The sequence below is a fragment of the Corticium candelabrum genome, chromosome 10 (genome assembly GCF_963422355.1).
Source record: "Corticium candelabrum chromosome 10, ooCorCand1.1, whole genome shotgun sequence".
Taxonomy (NCBI): Eukaryota; Metazoa; Porifera; class Homoscleromorpha; order Homosclerophorida; family Plakinidae; genus Corticium; species Corticium candelabrum.
The window spans coordinates 4804740-4826880 of NC_085094.1; the positions used below are offsets into that span (position 1 = coordinate 4804740).

At 38.3% G+C, this 22141-nt stretch overlaps 2 protein-coding genes across 3 annotated transcripts in view; one reads left to right on the plus strand and one right to left on the minus strand.

Annotated features, from left to right (window-relative positions):
• Positions 1–3481, minus strand: part of LOC134186110 (uncharacterized) — a 6128-nt gene extending 2647 nt beyond the window's left edge. For both annotated transcript variants that reach the window (XM_062654030.1, XM_062654028.1), the window contains exons 1-6: positions 1837–3481; positions 1702–1776; positions 1360–1639; positions 501–593; positions 357–429; positions 10–183 (exon numbers count right to left, since the gene is read on the minus strand). In XM_062654030.1, coding sequence (XP_062510014.1) covers positions 10–183; positions 357–429; positions 501–593; positions 1360–1639; positions 1702–1776; positions 1837–3463 — 2322 coding nt within the window. In that variant the 5' untranslated portion in view covers positions 3464–3481. The remainder of the gene's footprint in view (positions 1–9; positions 184–356; positions 430–500; positions 594–1359; positions 1640–1701; positions 1777–1836) is intronic.
• Positions 3482–3878: 397 nt separating this feature from the next.
• Positions 3879–22141, plus strand: part of LOC134185289 (ubiquitin carboxyl-terminal hydrolase 24-like) — a 35345-nt gene continuing 17082 nt past the window's right edge. The window contains exons 1-33 of the mRNA XM_062653070.1: positions 3879–4344; positions 6177–6244; positions 6300–6443; positions 6506–6622; positions 7938–7973; positions 8031–8102; positions 8160–8225; positions 9126–9200; positions 9263–9542; positions 10397–10500; positions 10557–10664; positions 10771–10866; positions 12163–12324; positions 12388–12583; positions 12644–12684; positions 13083–13214; positions 14290–14401; positions 14458–14537; positions 14594–14638; positions 15384–15479; positions 15534–15587; positions 15640–15761; positions 16815–16881; positions 16943–17053; positions 17704–17802; positions 17862–17972; positions 19032–19150; positions 19215–19305; positions 19363–19458; positions 20001–20098; positions 21340–21435; positions 21490–21637; positions 21693–21851. Coding sequence (XP_062509054.1) covers positions 3879–4344; positions 6177–6244; positions 6300–6443; positions 6506–6622; positions 7938–7973; positions 8031–8102; positions 8160–8225; positions 9126–9200; positions 9263–9542; positions 10397–10500; positions 10557–10664; positions 10771–10866; positions 12163–12324; positions 12388–12583; positions 12644–12684; positions 13083–13214; positions 14290–14401; positions 14458–14537; positions 14594–14638; positions 15384–15479; positions 15534–15587; positions 15640–15761; positions 16815–16881; positions 16943–17053; positions 17704–17802; positions 17862–17972; positions 19032–19150; positions 19215–19305; positions 19363–19458; positions 20001–20098; positions 21340–21435; positions 21490–21637; positions 21693–21851 — 3867 coding nt within the window. The remainder of the gene's footprint in view (positions 4345–6176; positions 6245–6299; positions 6444–6505; positions 6623–7937; positions 7974–8030; positions 8103–8159; positions 8226–9125; positions 9201–9262; positions 9543–10396; positions 10501–10556; positions 10665–10770; positions 10867–12162; positions 12325–12387; positions 12584–12643; positions 12685–13082; positions 13215–14289; positions 14402–14457; positions 14538–14593; positions 14639–15383; positions 15480–15533; positions 15588–15639; positions 15762–16814; positions 16882–16942; positions 17054–17703; positions 17803–17861; positions 17973–19031; positions 19151–19214; positions 19306–19362; positions 19459–20000; positions 20099–21339; positions 21436–21489; positions 21638–21692; positions 21852–22141) is intronic.

Here is a 22141-nt window from a genome sequence, read left to right on the forward strand (position 1 = left end):
AATACTGACTGAAAGCAGCTGCATTAGACACTTCGGTGACTTGTCAAAAACAGACCAATGGATTGGCAGTCTGCCATCACTGTCTTTCACCATTGGATTAGCTCCATCGTTCAACAACAATTCTACCAAAGCTACAGCACCAACATAAGCAGCTCCATGCAATGCAGTAGACTCATCGGTTGCCTGAATCAAAAAAAGCACCAAAATTATTACATGCCATACTTGTTACTTGGTAGTCACCACTAGACTCACAGCATGCACATGTAACACAACTTCCACTTTTTGTCTCTGATTATAATCACTGTAGTTTCTGTCTCTGTAGGTACGTGCTCCATCAGGTGTAAGTAACACTGTACCTGCAAATCCTTATTGCATCCTGATCTGATAAGAAAATCTGCACAATTAAGGTGTGTTCCTTTGTCCCAAAAACTAGACATCAATGTTGTTGTTATTTCTTGAGAGTATACAAAAAGTAGGCACATTGCTGTGTACACACATACCAGTACATTAGTGGCGTTCTTCCATCTCTGTCTTGAGCATTTATGTCACTTCCACTCTCTATGAGTTGTGATAGTTTTTGCACATTTCCTGATCTAAAACAAAAATGTAAATAGGTTACTGGGCAGTAAGACAAAATCTCCAGGCACGTCACACACACACACACACACACACACACACACACACACACACACACACACACACACACACACACACACACAAGGTTGCTACATCTACAATAAATTGTTAGCCTATGTACAAATGAATGACACAGCCAAAAATTGACAAATTGTTTGCCTTGCCTGTGTAGGAATCAGCAAGACAGGCTCTATAAGAGCAGAATAGCAAGACAGTCCCTCTACAGTACCAGGGACTTAAAAGTATGTCATATTGCCTAAGGTAGGAGACAGAGGTCATATTCACAAACCCTGGATGTTTCACCATACTTAATCTACGGCTGACAAGAAGTCAACTTACCATTGTGGAACTGACTGATTAATGTCTTATGTAGTGTGCATTTCTCATCATATCAGTATGTCTTAGTTAAGAAATGTAATTTGTGCTTTAAATTAGAACTAAAGTAGACGTGGCTGTGTACATAAATGGCAGTGTCTCTATGATCTCAGCTCCTGCTTTTTTTACAAAATTAGCGTGATAACCCTGCGTACTGTACATATAACGACAAAACAAAAATTAAGTAAAGACAAGCATCATTTCATACCAAACGACAATTAAACTGGCAGTTATGTCCACACAGACTAACTAACAAGAACATATGACTCAGAGGCAGAACAAAATGACAAGAATATACATCTAATTGCTACAACATTACAAATATAATTAATAAGCTTTTTGAGTCACCTGGCAGCCTTATGAAGAAGGGTCACAGAATCATCATATTGTACACTACTGGAGTCTACTATCGAACTTGCATCTGACAGTGAAGAAGTAGCACTCAGACTCATCAATTCTGATCCTCCAAATGCATTTGGAGATCTAACACCGGACGTCTCACTGCTACGTGAACTGCGGATACCATACGGAGGACAAGGAAAGCCATGACATGCCAGCTTAGAGTGACAATGACGATCATAAGGAGGAGGTGCCCGGTCTGGTTTACTACTTTTTGGTAAAAAAAATTCTAAAATAAAAAGCAAACGTGAATAAAATCATGTCACTACTAAAACTCACACAGAAAGGCACCATCTAAGGTGGACAAGTCAAATGTCAATAATTCAGATTGTCCAAGCTTCGTAGATATCAGTTCATCAGAACTTTCTAAGACAAAACACTCACAATACCTCAACTATTGATTAGTTATAAGTACTTTAGTCTTACTACTCAATGTTGCCTGTGAAGACACTTTCTCTTGAGTAGCATGAGAAAAGACATTCAACTCTTCGAGACGTCTACGCCAGTCCGACTCCCATTTACCACCAATCTCACCATCCATCTGTTTAGAGCCATCAAGCTTAGAAATATCAAGTTTCCTGTCCTCTCTCAACTCTCCATTCTCAACAACGGGTCTACTGAGTGGTTTTTCCTCGCAAACATCAATTGTTAAACTTGTTTCATCTACAAGTTTGTTTTGCAGTGATTGCGGAGCAGAATTATTCACAGAACTAGAAACTGTACTGTCTGTTGAGCTTTCAGAATGGATATGAACAGTTGCCTCTTCAAGTTCTGCCTTACAGCATTGTTGTACATTGATATGATCAACTACACTCGATTTCTCATCAGTACACAGCTGGTCAACAGAAGATTCACACAAAGGCTTAACTATCACAGTATGGATATTATCTGTCTCAACAACTGTGTTGTTTCTGTCAGTTCCTACATCTTGCTTGCCACTACTACTGTTACTCGTTGTGTTCACAAAAGACATATTCAAGTGTGGAAGTTGTGGAGACAAAGCAGTCGCAGTTGAAATGTCACTCCTACTACTTGTCTGTAATGTCAATGCACTTGGAAGTGGTTTAGATCGTTTTTCAGCAGGACGAACAAAGACTAGACCGATGGAGTCAGTTGGTTCGAGTCTACTTAATCCATACTCAGCTGATATTTCTAAACTTTGTTCCATACTTCGAACCTCAGGTCCAAGATTAGGTGACACATCAGAGTCTATCTCTCCAGTCTGTGCTGGAACATCAAAAGCAGCATGACCATCAACAAGGCTGTAACATCCTGCTTCTGTATGTCGTACTGCTGTAACATCAGATTGTTGTGATTGAACACAACTCTTGTCTGTTCTGTTAACAACCAATTGAGCTTCTGACAAACTATCCTTTTCAACTGTCACGTGACTATCCGTCAACTTCGCTTGATGTTTGTGCTCATGCTCAATGTCTGGAGTGTCTTTGGCTCGAACTAGAATCTGTCGATGTTTTGCAAGCCCTTCTGTCTTGTTTACATCAACCAAATCAGTGACAACCTCATCAGTTCGGGTCTGCCACGCAAACACTCTCCTCCCACTGGCAAAACTCGTTGCAACCCCTCCAGCACTCTTGTGGGTTCCATCTCCATCTGCTACCTTGACGTCTCTCTCTTGATCGATCAACACATCATTAGACTCGACGTACGACACATCGAGTTGTTTTGGCACCTGTTTAGCAGAATGCGGTGCTACCTTGGAGCTGTAGGTTCGATGAAGAGTTTTCCACTTGCTGTGGGCGTGGCCTTGCGGTGGAAGAACAACCAATCCCGAACGTCGATGGATGCTACGGTTTCGTCTCCTCTGAAAGAGCGAGTCGGTGTCGTGCTGTTGTTCGTCTGGATCTCGTCTTTCAGAAACAGCTACGTTAGCGGCGCTAGTAGCTGAGTGCTCTTCGATTTCGCGGTTTTGCTCGTCGGACGCTGCAAAGGCGGTTATTTCGCGCTTCTCTATCCATTTGCGATGTTCATTTAGTGCTCTCCTTGCTGCCGACAACGACAGAGCCAGTTGTTCTTGTTCTTCGGCTGAACGCATAGTACGTTCCCAACATCCGGGACTCGACAGTCGAAGGCTAATTGATTAAACGTGTCAAGAATGTTGCAATCGTTTAGATATAATAATGAACTTTGGTTGCAAGTACGAATCGTATTGGTGTGTGGTTTTAATTCTGCAGTACACTTTCAAAGGCAGGCATTGTTCAATATTCAATAGCTGATGAATAATATACTAGTGGTGACTAATAATAGTTAATTAACTAATGACACATTGACCACACCTACTTAAATTATATTAATTTGTTAGGGTGTTGCCAGGATTCCAATTAAATTAAATAGTTTACTCTTACGTCTGTTCGCTGCTTTATTTTCTAAATTTTCTAAAACGTTCACTAAATGTTACGTCGGTTACGCCCACCTGTGGTCGCAGTATATCCCGTATAGAGCGGCAAAGCATGGATATTGAGGATGCAGTTAGTCAAATTCTTGGCATGGGCTTCACAGACGAGAAGAAAGTTCGCCACGCGTTGTCTCTGGCTCGCAACCGAGTACCAGACGCCGTAGAACTGCTAACGGGTGGAAGCAGCCAACTAGGCGAGGACGACATGGAAATGGACGAAGTCACAATTCACAGCGGCGAAAGTGGCTCACCAAGAAAGCGCCGGGGCACTGACGATAACCACAGTTGTGGCGACTGGGGAGAGGAGCCGCCGCGTTACGACGATTTCCAAACCGGAAGTGCTGGAGAAAGAAGGAAAAAACCCGCAAGAGAGACTGGAAGCAGTAGCGACGTCGAGTTTCCTCTCACTCATCTGTATGAACTAGAGGAACGTTTGAATGCAGAGAGTTGGTCTGTTCCCGTGAGGCGCGACGAGTCCCTGGGCAAGTGTCTCATTGCGTCTTTTACTCTCGCACGGGAAGGTAGGACAACAGAGAAGTTGAAAATGTTGTAGGATACAGAATTTATCTGACGATTTGATGGAAGTTTTATAATACTTGCAGCACAGTCACGAGAAATTTATTAAATTAATAATTTATTACATACTAGAGTCGGTTTTTCTTGTGTTTGCATGACTGCTTTGACAATAGAGTGAGGGATGACTTTACTGCATGCTACATAAGTGGAAACAAAGGGAGAAATTTTTTGTTAGAAATGGCGGAAATTGCATTTATGCAATGACATATTAGATAACTCATTGATATCATAGTATAACACAGGATCCACGGAAACTTTTGCTTTATCGTCTGTAAATGGGTTATGATAACAGATAACTTTGAAATAACAGCTATAGTATAATTTAATAATATTTTGTCTCATTGTAACGAATTTCTTTTTGTAGTAAATTTTTCTGAAATAATTATAACAACAGATCATATCATGATCGTATGTGGACAATGACATAAGTATATTATTTAGCAATTACCATATTATCTCTAACATAAACACGTCCTTCATATTTTTTAAAGGGCCTGATAGATATATCTTTACTACAGATGTGCCTTTGGTGGAGGACTATGTTTTATATATTTTCAATGTTGTTTAACTCAACTGTGCTTACATTAGCAGTACAATTAAACTATCATTTATTACCATAACGTGTGCTTTTATAATTAAACTATCATTTGTTATTGTGACATCTGCTTCTATTAGAGACTCTGACTTTTATTCTTTGGATGAGGTCCCGTAGTGTGCTTTTATTTGAGAGTCAGACGTAACTGTATCAGAGACCTGTCTTTATATTAGAGATAAAACGATACCATTTACAGAGTGGAATTATCTAACACAATTTTTGGTCAGACATTGTGCTCTAGCAAAGGTGGTTGACCTGACATTTTAATTTTTGGCTTTCAGTCTTATTTGATTTCACAATCCTTGTAATTATTGACATCAACAGTTAGTGCAATTTCTTTATTTGTTGCATTGTACTCATTACCGTAGTTATTTGCTACAAAATATAAACATAAAAGTTGTTGTTCTGTTGCACTGTTATTGATCGTGATGACGACCGGTGGTTGTTGTGGTTTTACAATTCATTGTAACTAAATTTTATTAAATTTTCAACGAACGACCGACTTAGTTACCGGCATGTGGCCCTCCCACCGTTTATTCTATTCGACTGCAGCTCTTGCAGTAAACTGCAGTTGGTGCAATAAATGGTGCTTGGGGCAATAAATATGATATTGCTCCGAAACGTCATTTTACACTCACACATCTGGAGATCATCAACTCTAGATCTTGCCTGCTGCTTCCGTCAGTTGTCTGGACTTTTGTATTGCTCACTGATTCCCTACCATCCATTAATTAATTAAGCCTTGAACAGTCATGTAGGTATGTCCGATCGAAGCAAATTGTGGTCGATCATGGACACCAGTTGGTCCGTCAATCGATGACCGACAGTTATATTACACTCTGCAATTATTAGTGATTTGTATGTGTTGTGACATGATTTTTAATTAGTCTAGACAATGCATTATCATTCATTATATAATAAAATTTAATACAGTCAGACCTCGTTATTTTGATTACTTTTGTCCCATGGGTGTCTGTCACACTAACGTGCGTGTCGAATGATAAGTAACAAATACAGAGTGACCCCATGTAAATCGGTTTCAAGTGTACCTTCATTAGAAAGTGAGGGTCTCGGATTGTTGGCGTCAGAATAACGAGGTCTGACTGTGTCAGGTGTTGTAGCATTTTACGAGACATTACTGTTTGATTATCTTTGTATTAAATCAATGCATGTATTTCTCAGGGCTTGCTGACACTGATGATGGATGTATTCGTTTTATGGAAAGCTCACTGCACTTGGCATTTGAGAAGGTATCACTAATTGCATACAGTTTGTGTCATTGTTTTGCAATCGGTCATTGTTTAGCTGCACACATCGTACATGGTGTGTCGTTGGGGTACTGACGTGCAATCAGGAATAATGGACATGACGATACTATTGGTCAAGTTCATTGCTGTTAAGCTTAGTCATGGTACCGTGCCAATCAAACTACTCGGTCTGTTGTCACAGGTTTGTATGATTTCTGGAAACTGGATGAGTTTGTCATTATTGGTTGTATTCTTGCACGTTAGACCTTTGATCCTGATTCAGAGTTTCATTACAAGAACAGGGCAAAGTCTCCTATGGTTGTGAGTGGTATGGAGGGTGTGGAACCATATGCTGTGAAGATGCCATTGTCATCACAGAATGTATGAATTACAGTTACATCATGATCGGGTTCTATGTCTAGTTAATTGTTTGAGCTGTTCGGCTATACATTTAATAGTCATATGTATAGGGTGTTGCATGTTATAATAGAAATAATGATATTAAATAGCATTAAAACGTGAATGTGTGAAACGGCAATAGTGACACAACATGGTCAGCCAGTTAGTCAGTTAGTCAATTACTTTTAACTATGCTTCTATGACATGACGCAAAAGGATGAAATTATTGTCACAAACTTGTGCTTGACATCTGTAGCTCTTTCAGTTCCAACATTGTCTATATAATATTGTAGAATTCTGTATTGTCAAGTGGCTGCTATATGGCTATATGTATTATGTGTGGAATCATGCTTGGATTGGATTATGTAATCCAACATCTGAGCGTACAGTTAAAGTTATCTTAGTTAATGTACTGGCAAGTCTAGTGTAATATTTGTATTTTAAAACACATTTCGGCCACAGTGGTTGCATAGCAGATGCCGTTTTGATTTCATAATGAGTTTGAGATATTTGTATCATAACTTTGTGCAAGTTTACTATGTCTGTACTAAACTTTGTTCTATATTTGAATTGAAAAAATGTTAGTGCTGATTGTGTTTGTTGTAGTGTTTCGTCTATATAATAATATGCTTGTGTGTGCGTGTGTGTGTGTGTGTGTGTGTGTGTGTGTGTGTGCATGTGTGCGTGCGTGCATGTGTGCGTGCATTTGTCGGTCTGTGTGTCATGGAAGTTGTGTCACAGTACAACAGCGTGACGGAACATGCATGCATCCTGCCATTGGCTAAGCTTACCTTTCAGGACTACGCAGTAAAGTAGTACACTTCTGGCTTTGTTAGAAGACTATCAAATATGCTTGCAGAATGAGAAACCAGCGAGCATATGTAAAGACACAGAGAGAGACAGCAACGGAGAAGAGACAGTCTAGGCAAAGGTTTAGTCATTGTCTGCGGAAGTTACGTCATTCTATACCATTCGTAACAAAGTTTCATGATTTTATAACACCGGAAGTAGAGTTCTAGTGTCAGGTGACGCCGTCAAGGAGGTTGCGGCATTCTCTATTCAACATGCTATGCTAGAACAACACTATATACAATTGTACATGTACAATATGCAGAGCAACCGTGGAATTTTCCATACATCTCAGCTACATAATTTATATTCTATATTACATTTTTATTGTTATTTTGGTGTTTGTGATGGTTTGTTTGTGTATGCATCTTTATCATTCTGTTTTTAACTTTAAATGTCCAGTTTGTTATATTAGTTTTTGTAATCTGTTGTGTTGACTGTGTTGTAGGAACCATATGGTTGGCTTATAACGCTCATAAACTTGGTACATTTGCTCTTGGTGTTGTGTGTATTCTCGTGCTTAATGGATGTGCTTTCTTAGTTTGGCGTATCTGGAGGTGTCCATGCAATTGTTCATCGAATAACTAACTCTGAAGAGAAACTAGAAGCACCGGTATCTCTTTGCATGCTTTTACTGGCTTATGTGTTTAACAATTGTCATTGTGTACAGGGACTAGCTGCATTGCTTGGTCCGTTTGGAAAATGTGCAGAGTTTTTGAATTCAGATAGAATGAAGGTTAGTGAGCTCCAGCCTAATCATAAGACTGTCTAGGCATGTATGTGCTTAATTGCATGTTATCTGCACATGGTTATCTGGACATGTAATCGTGTGCATGAAATAGAGCACCTGAGCTCTAACAGGGAAGTGCAGTTGATTTGTAATATATGTGGTGCTTCCAAACATGATGTCACGTGCACTTTGAATAGTTTAGGGTCAAGCAAAGATCATTTGAGAAGTCATTTGGTGTTCATATTTGGGTGTTCTTGAGCTCTCAATTTAGTGATTTAGTTGTTATCTTTATAAGTATTAGTTGCATTCGACTGATTGTTGTGTTGGCAATTCATGCATATGCAGACTTCCGTTGGACTTTAGAGGCGAGTTGTTACTTTCTTTGGCAACTTGGTTAGTGTAGTCTTCAGGAAATTGTATAAAATGCAAGATTTTACTTATGCACTTCTGATATAGAAAGTTGTTTTGCATAAATGTACCATTTGTGTATGAGTCAGGGTGGACGCCTATTCATTTATTACTATACCAACATTGCTTTCTAGTTTATGGCAATTAAGCAGGATTTTATGAAAAATTAAAATTTTAGTACTAGTGTAGTAGTTGTTTTGTTGTTGTTGTTGTTGTTGTTGTTGTTGTGAAGGTTGATGCAATAATTAGTATGCAGCTGCTTTGACAGAACAGCCTATGAGATCATTTACCCTGTTTTCTTAATTCTGATATGGTGGGAGGTAGTCTGAGGAGCAATTCTAGTATTGCCTACGCTCACTGCAAGGATATAAATTTGCTCAGATTTGTAAATTAGCATGCCTAAAATTTTGGGCATTGTTTTCTGTAGTATTTGCCTTCATTGAATTGCCACTTTAGGGATATGAATTCTTGATCTAATTTCTTACATCTTATTGACAGCGACTCTTGAATGACAGCTGTCACAAAGCTCTTACATATATTCAAAGTCTTTCAGAAGACGACTTCAAAAGAAAGGCACTGCAAGAATTTGTAAAGATCTACAAGAAGTTGTAACTAATCTTGCCATCACTATACAGGAAACTGGTCAAGTATCAGATCTCTTTAATACTCTAAAGCTAATTTTTCGGTCACTATGGACTTCTCGCAATGTCGATCACGTTCATGAACTTCGGTTGCAGACATCTTTGAGGATGCTAGAGACAGCACATTTCAATGCCAAAATGAATGCACTCAAGGAGATCAGCAAACTAGTTGACGAATCACAGTCACAAACCCGGCTTGTAAAGAGTCCTATTTCTCATCAAAGACTTCTGATGTGGATGAAAGAAAAAGAGGTTTTGGAGACAGCTTTAGAAGGTAGATATGTTCTGACATTGAATCAATCAGTAAAATTGTAATGCAAGTGTCTTGGTTGGTGATATGATATTATACGTAGTATTGTAGTAACCAACAATGTACAAAGACTTGTGACTTAGGGTTAACTACTGTAATTATATGTTTACAGTTGCTTTATTTTCTTTATAATATATGGTGTGTGTGTGTGTGTGTGTGTGTGTGTGTGTGTGTGTGTGTGTGCATGTATGTGCGTGTGTGCACACGTGCGTGTGCGGTGTGTGTAACAGTTTTTGAAAACTACAGTATAGATGTATAGATTGGACAATTAAGTTTGTCAGCTTAGGTTTCTTCAATTTTCTTTAAAATGATCATAAAATTTACGTATTATTGTGTTTTTAAGGATGTCTATCATTATTCTTTCTTAGCTGATAAGAATTTGAAGTTGTTGAGGCTGCAGCTGTTTCTTATTGTGCTATGCTCAAGCATTGTTGTTTCATGGCAATTAAATATTAGCTTTAATACTTATTGTGGATTTTAACTGAAGGATATGAAAGGACATTGATTTAGCTCTTTAAAATATGTTATCGTTTATTGATTTTTGTTTTGTATGCTAGTGTTCGAAGGCTCTTTAGCATCAATCATATCTATGTGACCATACGAGCTCTTTCTGTACTTGTTTGCTTGCTTGTCTGTCACAGTGTGTATCTGTCAGCTGGTTTGTTCTGTGTGGTTGTCCTTTTTTATATGCTGTCTGCCTGTTAGCTTTATTGAACCAAAGGGAGGCTGTATGGATAGTTAATAGGGGATTTTTGAGAACATGTACTCACACTACCTTATATTGAGGTACTTTTAGTAATGTGATTGATTGTTTATAGGAAATCTTCACCAACACCAATATTGTGACAGAGTGAAATCAATGATGGAGCTGTTAGGATCTCAGTTGTCTAAAGCACAGCTCACCAAAATTTGGGCAATTCAAGTACGACAGCGTGTTGTACTGTGTGTGTGCTATACTCAGTGTTGACGTAATTCTAGGCTGGGAAGCATCCGGTTGTTGTTGAAAACATCCACACCATCATGGCTGTTGCAGCAGCAAAGTTTGATGTCGTGCAGTTGGATCATCTGTTCGACTTGATACAAGAAGTAGGCAGAGCATTTGCACTTGCAAATTCCACGTTGTTAATTGTTCTGGTTGATTGTGGTTTTTAATTTAATTTAATAATTTTTGATGGTCATTTATTGTGTGTAGACTTGGAGCAATGCTAATAACCGTCACCGTGAAAAGCTTCTTGGATTTATAGGGAAAATAGGTAGAGATGACAATCAAGGCAGAATTGCAGTAAAGGTCAGCAGTTGTTTATGTACTTGTAATGAATATGTTGCATGTATGTCTGTTGTTTGTCTGTTTGTGTGTTTGTGGTTGTCAGTTTGGCGGCTCTTTGTTTGTATGTGCCTGTTTGCATATATCCTTGTCTTTCTGTTTTTGGCCATTCAGTCTTGTCTGCTCTGTTTGTCATTGTTTGATGGTGCATTTCTATACGTTTACCTCGTGTGCATGGTCTAAGGGATAGAGTAACTGGTTCCGCTGGTATTGTTGTCGTTGTTGTACACACAAGAATTGCCATATCTGAAGATTTAGGCGTCGAAGCGATTAGTAGTTGCTATCAAAACATTGAAAATGAAAATAGGAGCTCTATAAACTTACTGGTGCTGACAAAAACTCCAGAGGCGAGAAAAAGCAAGTTTTATACATAGTTTGGGCAGTGTCAGACCAGTGTTGGCAGACGAGAGTATAGATGTGCGTGAGGGCTTGGGTACAAGGCTAGATGCACAATTGTGATTCTTGGTAGCTGATAGATGCATTGCAGCCTTGTTTCACTTGAAAACTGTTACGTGACCGATTTTTTGGTTTACGTGAAAACTGTTATGCGGCCTATTTTTTGTTTTACTTGAAAACTGGTACGCAGCCTACTTTTGCTTCTGCAAACATTTTTGGCCAAGCTGCTGTTTATGGAAACATGTCTGGAAACACGTCAGCATAGGCAACTTGGACCAAGAAGGCACCCCAGTGTAATTCATTTTTTCTAGCCGTGGTCTTTGTGATTAAGGATGTTACTTTGTTGGCAGGTTTGTTAGAATGTTATTGGATGTGATTGAGCTAACAATGAGCACGCAGGTTAGAAAGATTTGCAGTCAGGACATGTGTGAGTGTCTGATGTCATCGGAAGTAGTATTTGATGCATTACGGTGCAATGCAGTATGATTTTTATGCACTATAATGCTATGTATAGACAACCAAATGCACTGCGCACGGGGTATGTACTCTGAGCTCTTGTTCTGTTTGTCTCTGGTCACCTTTCAGATTGCCTTTTATCTTGCTAATTTACTTATTTAAGTCAGCCTACAGCTGCTTTGTTACTTTCTCACTTGCTTCCATCCTATCTGTCATTGATAGTAGTGAGTGTTTGCTTCTTGTCTTTGTTTTCTTCTCCATTTGGTTGGGGTTGCAATTGCAAAAGGGTTATCTTGTTTGTCCAATATAGACTCCAATGGAAGTTATGCTTGAGATTTTATAATTCTTTTATCTGCTTGTTTTCTATACTATTTGTTGACTGATTTATGATGTGGCCTCTTGTTGCAGGTTCTGGATCTTCTCTGGAATCTTTCTCAACTTCCTCAGCTTCCTCATGAGATGATCCAACAAGCACTTCAAGCTCATTCAAGAATCCTTAGTGATTCAATGTCAGTCAAGGATGATCTGAAGAAACAGTATGCTCAGAAGTGCATAGAAAATATCAAAAAAGTGTGAACATTGATAAATGTCATGTCTAGTGGCTAGACATTCATCTTACATTGTTTTATACAGACTGTTTTAGTATTGCCATCATTGAGGCACCTGCAAGATATCATTCAAGGCATAAAGCCTCCTTATCACAAAGCAGACAACTCGGTTATACAGGACTTGAATAAACAGCATGGTTTGATCAAACTTTGTGTGACAAGTCTTGTTCGTTGTCATCGGGAAGCAGTAGCAATAGCAGCTACGAAGAAACAAGAACTAGGTTTGCATCAGTGCATTGCTCTTAGATTTCCGACATTTAGATAATGGTTGAATTATACAGCTGAGTTTTTGGTTGTCAATGGTTCTTTCACACATGCCGAGGTTGGTACTTATTATCTGGACAATTGTTTGGTGTTTACAATTGTTTATCTTAATTGTTAGTTGACACTTGTTGTATTTGTCCTTACAATTTAATGCTTGTGGTTGGTCTCAATTTTGTCAACGTTTGTGGCTTTCGTAGTTCATGCAGTGTAAGGTAGAAAATGGAGTGTATAAAATGACATGCTTAGTTATTTTCTGACTGTTTTTCTAACACATGTATCTGGTTCCACTCACACTCTCTGTTGATAGTTCTCAACATCTAAGTTGGTAATTTTAATACTTTTTTAACATTACATTGTATCTTATAAAGTAAGTTATATTCTGACATTTCATTATTAAAGAATTACTTACTGGAAATGTCATGGTTGTGTTTAGTTAATTTCTGTTTGTCTTGGCAGTATGTTCAGACACACTTAAAGTTTTTGGGATACATTCTTAATGCTGGTCTATTGTACATCACCATTCACCGAGTCAAAGACGTTTGGGACTGCCTTGTTGCAAACCCAGAAGCTTGTGAATTTGATGCAGAGGTATGGTTTAACTGTTTTCTTCTCTTTGGATTGCATTTGAGGTATTGCTACCAAATATCTAGTTTCTCATGATGATGAATTTGCTATATCTGGTTATTGTCAAGCTACTTTTTAGAAGGGCAAGCAACAATCTAGCATCTAAGCTTGTTTACTCGGGTCATTGGTGACTAGAAAGATGACCCAAAGAAATATGCTTTGTGCTAATTTGCACTGGCAAAACACTGGAATTTGTGCTTATGTAGTCAGTGTGACGTACACATGACAATTTACGGTAGTGTCTTGGATAAATTCAAAGTTGCATGTAAAAGAAAGACATCAGCAGGTATAGATATACTTCAGAGTTAAAGAACATGCTAGAAGTTTTGGACTACCATAGTTATCGTTTCTAGAATATTGATATGCTTAGATGCAACATTGCTACGTGTACCATCAACTGTAATATTATTGTAGTATATTGGACACACTAGCAGGTGTTGATTGCTAGTATGGGATATTCAGTAGGATGGCAAAGAACAGTTGACATTATTTACTTTGATGTCATAGGAGGGACTATCAGGGTTTAAAAAGTTGTTTGAATCTTGTTGCCAGTTTTGCTACCTAGAAGAACTGTTGTTCGCCAAAATTTCACTAGTCTCTAGGTCAGGGATTCCAAAAGTAAACAGGTTATTGATGTCACTGGTGGATTCCTTTTCCAGATTATGATATTTGACATTATGTATAACATATTCAAGTAAAAAACTAAAGTAAAAAAGATTAACGTCACTATGCTGAAAATGCGTTTCTGTTGGATTTAAAATGTAGGCTATCATTCTATACATGATGTCACGTTCTGTAAGAGCGTTGCATCTAAGCAAGGTGTTCTATTTTGCATTATTCTGTCCACTGGTGATTAGGTTTGTGATGTTATTTTGAGCAAGGATAACGCCACTGCTCCAAATCCATGCAAAGCAGACTGGTGTAGCCAACAATTTATAACATTGGAACAGACCTTGGAAGTGATGTTGTAGAAAGTCTAGAAGGATGTGTATACAGAGTTGACTGGCATGACAACTTGACTTGTATATGTATGTTCTAGGTTTGTTTTGACTGGTTCATTAATGGAATGAGAGACATGCAGCCCCAAACTCAGGCAGATATGTTTGAACAGAGAGTACTGTCTTTGCCACCTGAAAAGATCAGTAACAAAGGTAGTCTAGGTTTGTTGTTTCAAGTTGTGTGTAGCTCTTTACCAAGTGCAATGTAGGTTACGAATGTTTCAAAGTGTTTTTTGAGAATGTCAATATTTCGGCACACAAGATGAGGACAAGTGTACAGGACTTTCCAGTTAGCTATTGTCAGTGTGTAACATTATTATACTCTATTAAGAGGATTGTTCATAGAGTGTGGAAGATCATGATTTGATTGGTATAGACTACCTTTGGAAGGTAAAGTCAATAAGAATGATTTTTATCTTTGAGTTAGCATTTTCCCAGATACACTGACTATGACTGATTTGGTCATGCTGTATATATAAGGCACTCAAGCAGTTATTTAGAGCTTGCAAATCAAGTCAGGTTAATTTTCTAGTTGATACATGTCCTATACTAGGCCTAGCTGTTTAATATTGAGATTTTCATTCTGTACATTCATTATACTGTCTAAGTAAACTAAATGATTACAAGCAAACATTATCCAGCTAACAGTTCATTTGAGCAAATTTGATTGGTCTCCAGCATGAGACGATTGGCTAGTATAATGCTGAATCTTGTGTGCTTGCTATTATAGTACTCATTTGTGATTGCTTTCAAACTGCATCTTGATGCTACATTGTTTTTTAGAATTTGTGACTGGACAGACTATAGTCTTTGTATACTGTACTCTTGCTTTTGTTGGTTGATATGCTATGTTTAGTGCTCTTGACTACAATACTTGACACATTAGTGAATAACATTGCAAATCGACAAAGAAGCTTGGTAGTTACACAACGCTGTGCTTTGACAGGAAATCAGTACAGTGCCACACTAGCATGAAAGCAGTACACATGGGAAAGACTGAGCTGTTTTAGATAGATGACACATAATCTCAAATTTTCTAAATTAAGTAATTTCTAGAGGACATCTCTACACTAGCTGCTCTTGAATGTGCACAAATGCATAACAAATGAAATGAACAACAATATCATTGTTGCAGATTGCATTGAAAACTCCATCTGAGGAAATTGCTCAGAATGCTGTTGAAGTGCTTTTACATGTTATGTACGTATCAGTTTGTAGCAGACTCAAGCAGGTTAGCAGCAATTCTCCTGAATCTATGTATTGTTACTGAAATGTGATCGAATAGGTGCCAGTTGAGTTACACACTCATTTTATTGAAGAGATATCTCGAAGACTTGATGTAGGGCATCACATGTAGTGTTATGTATTGAACTGTAACTGTTGGTGCATAGGAGGAAGTGCAGTCAGTCAGGAGCCTGTCAAGTGTTCATCTTGCTATATCGTTTGTAGCTACTGCTTGTACAGCACCTTCATCACCAGCAGCAGCAGCTGCAGTGACGTCTTTGCCAGACAGGTAAATTAGCAAGACCAGTATATCGAAACATGTTATGCACTCTTGACACAAGGGTGTCATGTGAGTCTCAAATGTGGTGTGGGCTCGTAAATATAGCTGAACATGTGACATCATAGAGAACATTACATATTAAGACTTATTTCAACACAAAATATAGGTCTAGTATAAATTTTTAATAATTACATACTCAGCGACAGCGAACTTTTAAGAAATTGTCTTACACGAGCTATTTAAAGGAAGGTGTCTTTCACAGAGAGCAGCAAATTGCGACACAAAATTATCTATGGTCTGCAACCTTCAGCAACTGCTGGCAGTGCCAGGTTTGTCTTTACTCTCATTGCTTATGCGTAACATGTCAAAACTAACTAGACTCGTACCCAATCCTCCTCCTCGCATGCGCTCCACGTGTTTTAGCACGTTCTTTTTGTTCCACTAGCCAGGACTAACATGTTTTAGGACTGCTCGATTCTCAAACGACCCGAGAGATTAATACTATAATAATTTTAACAAACCACGCCCTAAAAACTGAGTACAGTGCCTACACCAGCTCATAGTATGTGACGCCCTTGCTTGACAGCTGCATGCAAACAGCATAGAAATGTTTTTAACAGTGTGACATTGATATTTAAGTGCTTGTGAATAGAAGCAATGAACTTATGGTTTTACCTTCATATTATTCAAGTCTTTGACAGCTGTACATAAACTAGGTCATTACAGAATGTGCTGTTACACGTAAACTGATTTATTTATTGTGATTGAAGTTAGTTTGACTGCTGCTGTATTTGCATAACCATAGTGTGAAGTATTATAGCTCGAGTTCAGTACCAGTTACTGTGTGTTACTATACGTTTTGGCATTTATTGTAATTTATTTGAAATAGGTTTACATTAATGGAGATTTGAGAACTTGATCATCTTACAGTATGTTGTTTTGATAGCAGCTGCATTAAGTATTAGCATGTACTGCACAATGCCATTAACATTGCTTGTGATTGGAGTACGAGGATTGAAGACTGATTAGTAGCATTCATGTTCTTGATTTGTTGTTTTGTAGATTAAGCCGTTTCCGAGTTATAGAGAGACTTCTTCTTCTTGCTGAACGTTACATAAGCACAGTTGAGGTTTGTTACCATTTGTCTTTTGTTTTAGAAACATTTGTGCTGAGGAAATTTGGACTTTTAGTCTACTCTACATTCTTCTCGTAACTTTCCATCTCATGGAGCTAGTTTTCAGGGTCAGCTATTACGTATCCAAGTTCATGGTGATCAGCCCAAGAATGACTTTGTTATGCAGGTGGATGCACATTTTGTTATTGTGTTGAGACATATTTGCTTTGTTACTTGTCTGCTTCTGTTTGCCATGAAATTCATTGATGTTTGCGTGTTCATGTTTGTCTATTTTAATGCTATCTATTGCTAATGTGATTAATGTTTAGATGGATGTCTTTTTGTGTATTTAGTCTTGTTTGTCATTATTGTTTAGCTGTCTTGCTGTCAATTCATGTGTTTATTTACAGAGTGTTTACTTCTTTGTTTATTTGCTTATGTGTTTGCTTTTAGTTTGTGTGTTGTCAGTGCATATTTCGAGTAGAGTAACACATTAACAGATATCATTATTAGTATGATCTAAAGTAAATCAGATTACTTTAAACTCTGGCTTTGTCACGTGAAATTACACTGCTGGAAAAGTAGTATCTTAGGCATAATAATTGAAGAATAGATGTAACTACGGTGGAAAACGATTTTAGAGGATGGACACACACGTGCACACACACACACACACACACACACACACACACACACACATGCACACACACACACACACAGGTTAGCACATGAGAAGAAAGTTAAAACTAGTTGCCATTAAACTGTCTTATTTTGTAACATGTCTTTTGCTTTGTGTTGTCTGGACTTTTACTATTGATGCTTGTGTTTATTTTCCAGTGTCACAGCAATGAGACTCTTATTTCTCTACGTCAAAGACTATCAGCCTGTTTAAGAACTACCACGGACAAGTTACAAATCTACTTTGGCACTGGGCTTGTGTGTTTTTATTTATCGTGCATTGTTCTATCAACTTGGTTACTCTTTTGTGGTGGTAGTTGCTGCAGAACAAAAACTACCAGATGCTGTATCAACTCGGTTTCAAAGATGAGGCAGTTGTATCTATAAAGATCAGTAACACTTTTGTCTCTGCATACAAAAGAAATGAGGTATGTTTGTACATGAAACTGAGTCATCCGAATTTATCAGACACTCGCTGATACAGTTTTAATATACTTTATTTTAACTACATTATTATATGTAGAATTAATTATTCTGATGCATATATAAGTAGTCCTTGCGACTCTTCTAATGTGTGACCCCCACTTAATTACAGCAAGAATGGTCATGCACCCGAGATACATGACTAATAGAATACTCACCTCTATGAGAGACCGCCTTCGGTTTATGACCAAGTTTAATGGGCTTTGGGGGTTGTTCCAAACAGGAGGAACCACTGTATTGTGTAACAGGTCAAATACATTAATTAATATTGTTTTAAGTGATGTGGAAGTTAGTAATTAAAGAGGCTAATCTAGGATGCAAATCTATATTAAAATTCTGTCATCGAAAGTACTGTTTTTGTAGAAAACTGTTGGGAAAGATTTATTTTTATTCATCTTTTTGTCATGTCAATTTCAAGAGGTATTTGTATTTGCTCCATGTGAATAAGAAGTCCGCAATGTAGGTGTGGGGACAATTACTAGTTTGACTTCTCTTTCTGTAAGAAGAGAAATGGCATAAAGTGACATAAGAGCAATTTTGAGAAAGTGCATCTGAAGTGAATATTATTTTGGCAGGACATCAAGAGAAGAGTCGTGTGTGTGTGTGGGGGGGGGGAGTGTGAGTGAGTGAGTTTATGTCCACTCTTGTACAGAAAAGAAGTACTAGCTTGTGAGACTAGAAACAAAACCCTGCTGTTTCAATCACCATAAGAAATGCTGAGAAGTCCTATTCATGTAACATGGTTATAATAATCACATACATTGTCAGAGTCTGGACATACTTATGTGGAGTGTGACTTCTCAAGTTAGACTGCTGTGGTGTTTGTTTATTTGCCAATGGTAAACAGAGTTATTGAGTAGGTGCTGCATATATCTTTGTATAATACAGTAGAATAAGTTGGACAGGCTAGCACTAAGCAGTACTATTGCAGAAGATAAATTTCTTTCATGTTGGCAAATAGAAGTTTTGTGTGATGTCTAATCAGTTGTTGTGTTGGTTTGAAGAGTTCCAGCAGGCGCATTTATCAACTAGATATGGAGCAACAGTTTCCTAGTCACTTGATAAGCAAGAGAAAAGACACATTTACAAGGCTGTACCAGTTTGCCGATCTTGGTGACTCCAGGTTTGTAACGACTAAGTTACACATTGTTGAGTTTATCTAAAATTTGACTGCAAACGTGTTGCAGAATAGCAACTAGAACTCGATCACTGCTAATGCTTTTACCTAATGATCCAGACGTTGTTAAGGCTTTTGATGAGATTGTGGAAAGCAGTCAGGTTGCACTGTTATTCTGTGATTGTTTCAATGATCTCTGTTGAGTAGCTATTTTGTAGACTTCAGATATTGTGTCTGTTGGATATGTTCTACAAAGATTGCTGACATACAAAGACCCAGACATGACAACATTCCGACTCTTGTATAATCTGGAGGTGGGTTGTAATGTGATAATGACATTTTTTGTTAATGCCACTTTTGTATTTTTTATGCTTGGAAGTAATCGCTATGTAGTTCTAATTAGGCATTATATTTCGCTGTATGTTTATCCATTTTACTGCTTGCACATGTTTGGGTAGTTGTATGGATATTTGCACCTAGGTACACTTCTAAAGATGCAATATAATTTCCATATGTTATAGCAAAATTTAGTTGCACACAAATATGAGAGTATGTGACTTGTTTGAGGACAACACGATGTTGAGTTATGGGGCATTAGCCATTTATACTGGCTGATTTTGATCGTGTGTGTGTGTGTGTGTGTGTGTGTGTGTGTGTGTGTGTGTGTGTGTGTGTGTGTGTGTGTGTGTGTGTGTGTGTGTGTGTGTGTGTGTGTGTGTGTGTGTGTGTGTGTGTGTGTGTGGTGTCCTAGATAGGATGCTGTTTGCTTTTGCTCAGTCCGTTGTACAGTTTTTTTGTGTTCCACAAATACTAGTAGTGTAGAAGGTTGATACAGTTAATAGACTTGTGTTTATAGATTCTCAGTGGTAAGTTGATGCCAACTACTGAAGGTGCATCTCCTGCTGTTAGTGCCGATCAATTTTGCGCTTATTTGCTAAAAGCGAATGGCCACAGGTGTTTGTTGTTTTTAGCTGGTTTCTTGTTGTTTGTTGGTGACTCTGTTTACTTGTCTGATCCCTTGTTTGTGTGTTAGTTGTTTGTTAGTCTGCCTATCAACCTTTTGTATTGTATATCATGTTTGTTGGCTTTGTTTACATGCAGAGCTTAAATTGTTTGATTGCTGTATCTTTTGTATGAAGTAGATGTTGACTATAAGAGGAAATGTTTCCATGGTTGCATTTTTGAATTTCTTGGAAGGTTCTTGCTTGATGTTTGTTATTTCTATTGCTTGGAAGTGATAGAACTGCTTGTCATTTAGCAAATTTTGAAAGTAATATTTTTGTGGAGTAGCGTTCTGCCATTGGGTCTCTTGTTTCATTGCTGTCAGCCCTTGTTATTCTGACTACATTGGTTGTATGTACACTGTAGTGTACTGTCAGGTCAAGTAATATGTTTGACTATTTCAATATCAATGTAAATGATCTATTTGCTATGGTTACATGTACACTTTTGTCGGAAGGAGGTGCTGGAATGATGAGGCTGACAGGATATGGTCTAAAGCATGGTTTCTGGTTGGTTCATGCTTCATGTACAGTGTGGAAAATAACGGTGGGACGGAGGACAATGTCCCACCAAATACTGCACCAGTGTTGGGACATGTTTGGACAAAACATCCACCCTTACGCGTACATGGTAGTGTAAACCTTGTTTCCTAGCACATGATGGCCTTTCCAATGGTGTAACTGTTAATTGCATGAACTTAGGTGCCTCCTAGCATGCTTTTTCCAGAGACAACCTCAGCTGCCTTTAACGCCATTTCTCCCTTGGAAGTTGGTTGTAAAAAATTACATGCAAAATGGCTGCAGTAGGGGAGGCACTTAGTTATACATGTAACACCATACAAGAATGTCCTACCTAGGCTCAGTCTGTTCGAGCCAAAATAATTCCCTATTTTCCACACTGATGTAACCGGCAGCAGTATGCAGGGACGTGTATGTTGTAAGATGGGTGTGTTGAAGGACGTGTGTGAACATGCAGTAGGAGCTGGTGGTGGAGATCTTACAGGCTTTTTTAGTCTAGCTGTTAACTTGCACTATGACTAATGGTTATGTTGGGAACACTTGAAGTGATACCAACATGACTACTACTAGTATATGGAAGAATGTAACTGCTGTCTGGGTGTAGTTCTCTGTATATTGGTTTTGCCTTTTTTTGTCTATTTAGGTTTTGATTTTTGTGTTTTTGTTGCACTTTAGGTTTATAATCAATCTCCTTGAATCAAGCATGGTACCCGATACGGTAGACTATGAAGTTCGGCAAGAATTTTATTTACAGCTGTTACGCGTTGTCTGGTTAGCGTTGTCGTATCTTCTTCTTTCAGTTATTATCTTAATCTGTTACTGCAGGTATCTACTTTGTGGACCGGATGGTGTATCACAGCCAGTGGCAACTGCTGCAGCATCTTTGTCAGTTTCGGCCAGTTCTTATAACGGTGACTCTGTACATACAGAACAACCTCACGAAGACGATGGGTTAGCATGCAATGCTGCAGTGGTATGCTATAAGACAAATGGTAGTCGAGGTGGTCTCATGTTACATTCTGTCGTAGACGATGAGTGAGAATGAATTCCGTGAGACAGTTTTATCTGTCATGCATGTTGCTTGGGCTGCTGCCATAGGCCAGTTGCAGCAAGTGAATATCTTATGGCAGGATGAGACGATTTCTAGAAGTGCTACACATCAGCTAAATGAAGAATTGTTACCAAAGGTATATGTGTAGAAGGCAATAATTAGAATTTTGATAGAAGTTTGCAGCAACGTTTCTGTGTGTGCATGCATGTGCCTATGCGCATGTATGCTCGCATTTGGACATGTATGGATCCGTGTTTATGCAGGTGTGTATGTGTGTGTGTGTGTGTGTGTGTGTGTGTGTGTGTGTGTGTGTGTGTGTGTGTGTGTGTGCATGTGCGTGTGTGTGTGTGTGTGTGTGTGTGTGTGTGTGTGTGTGTGTGTGTCATGGCAAAATGTCAAATATATTCTACTTTGTTTACATAACTA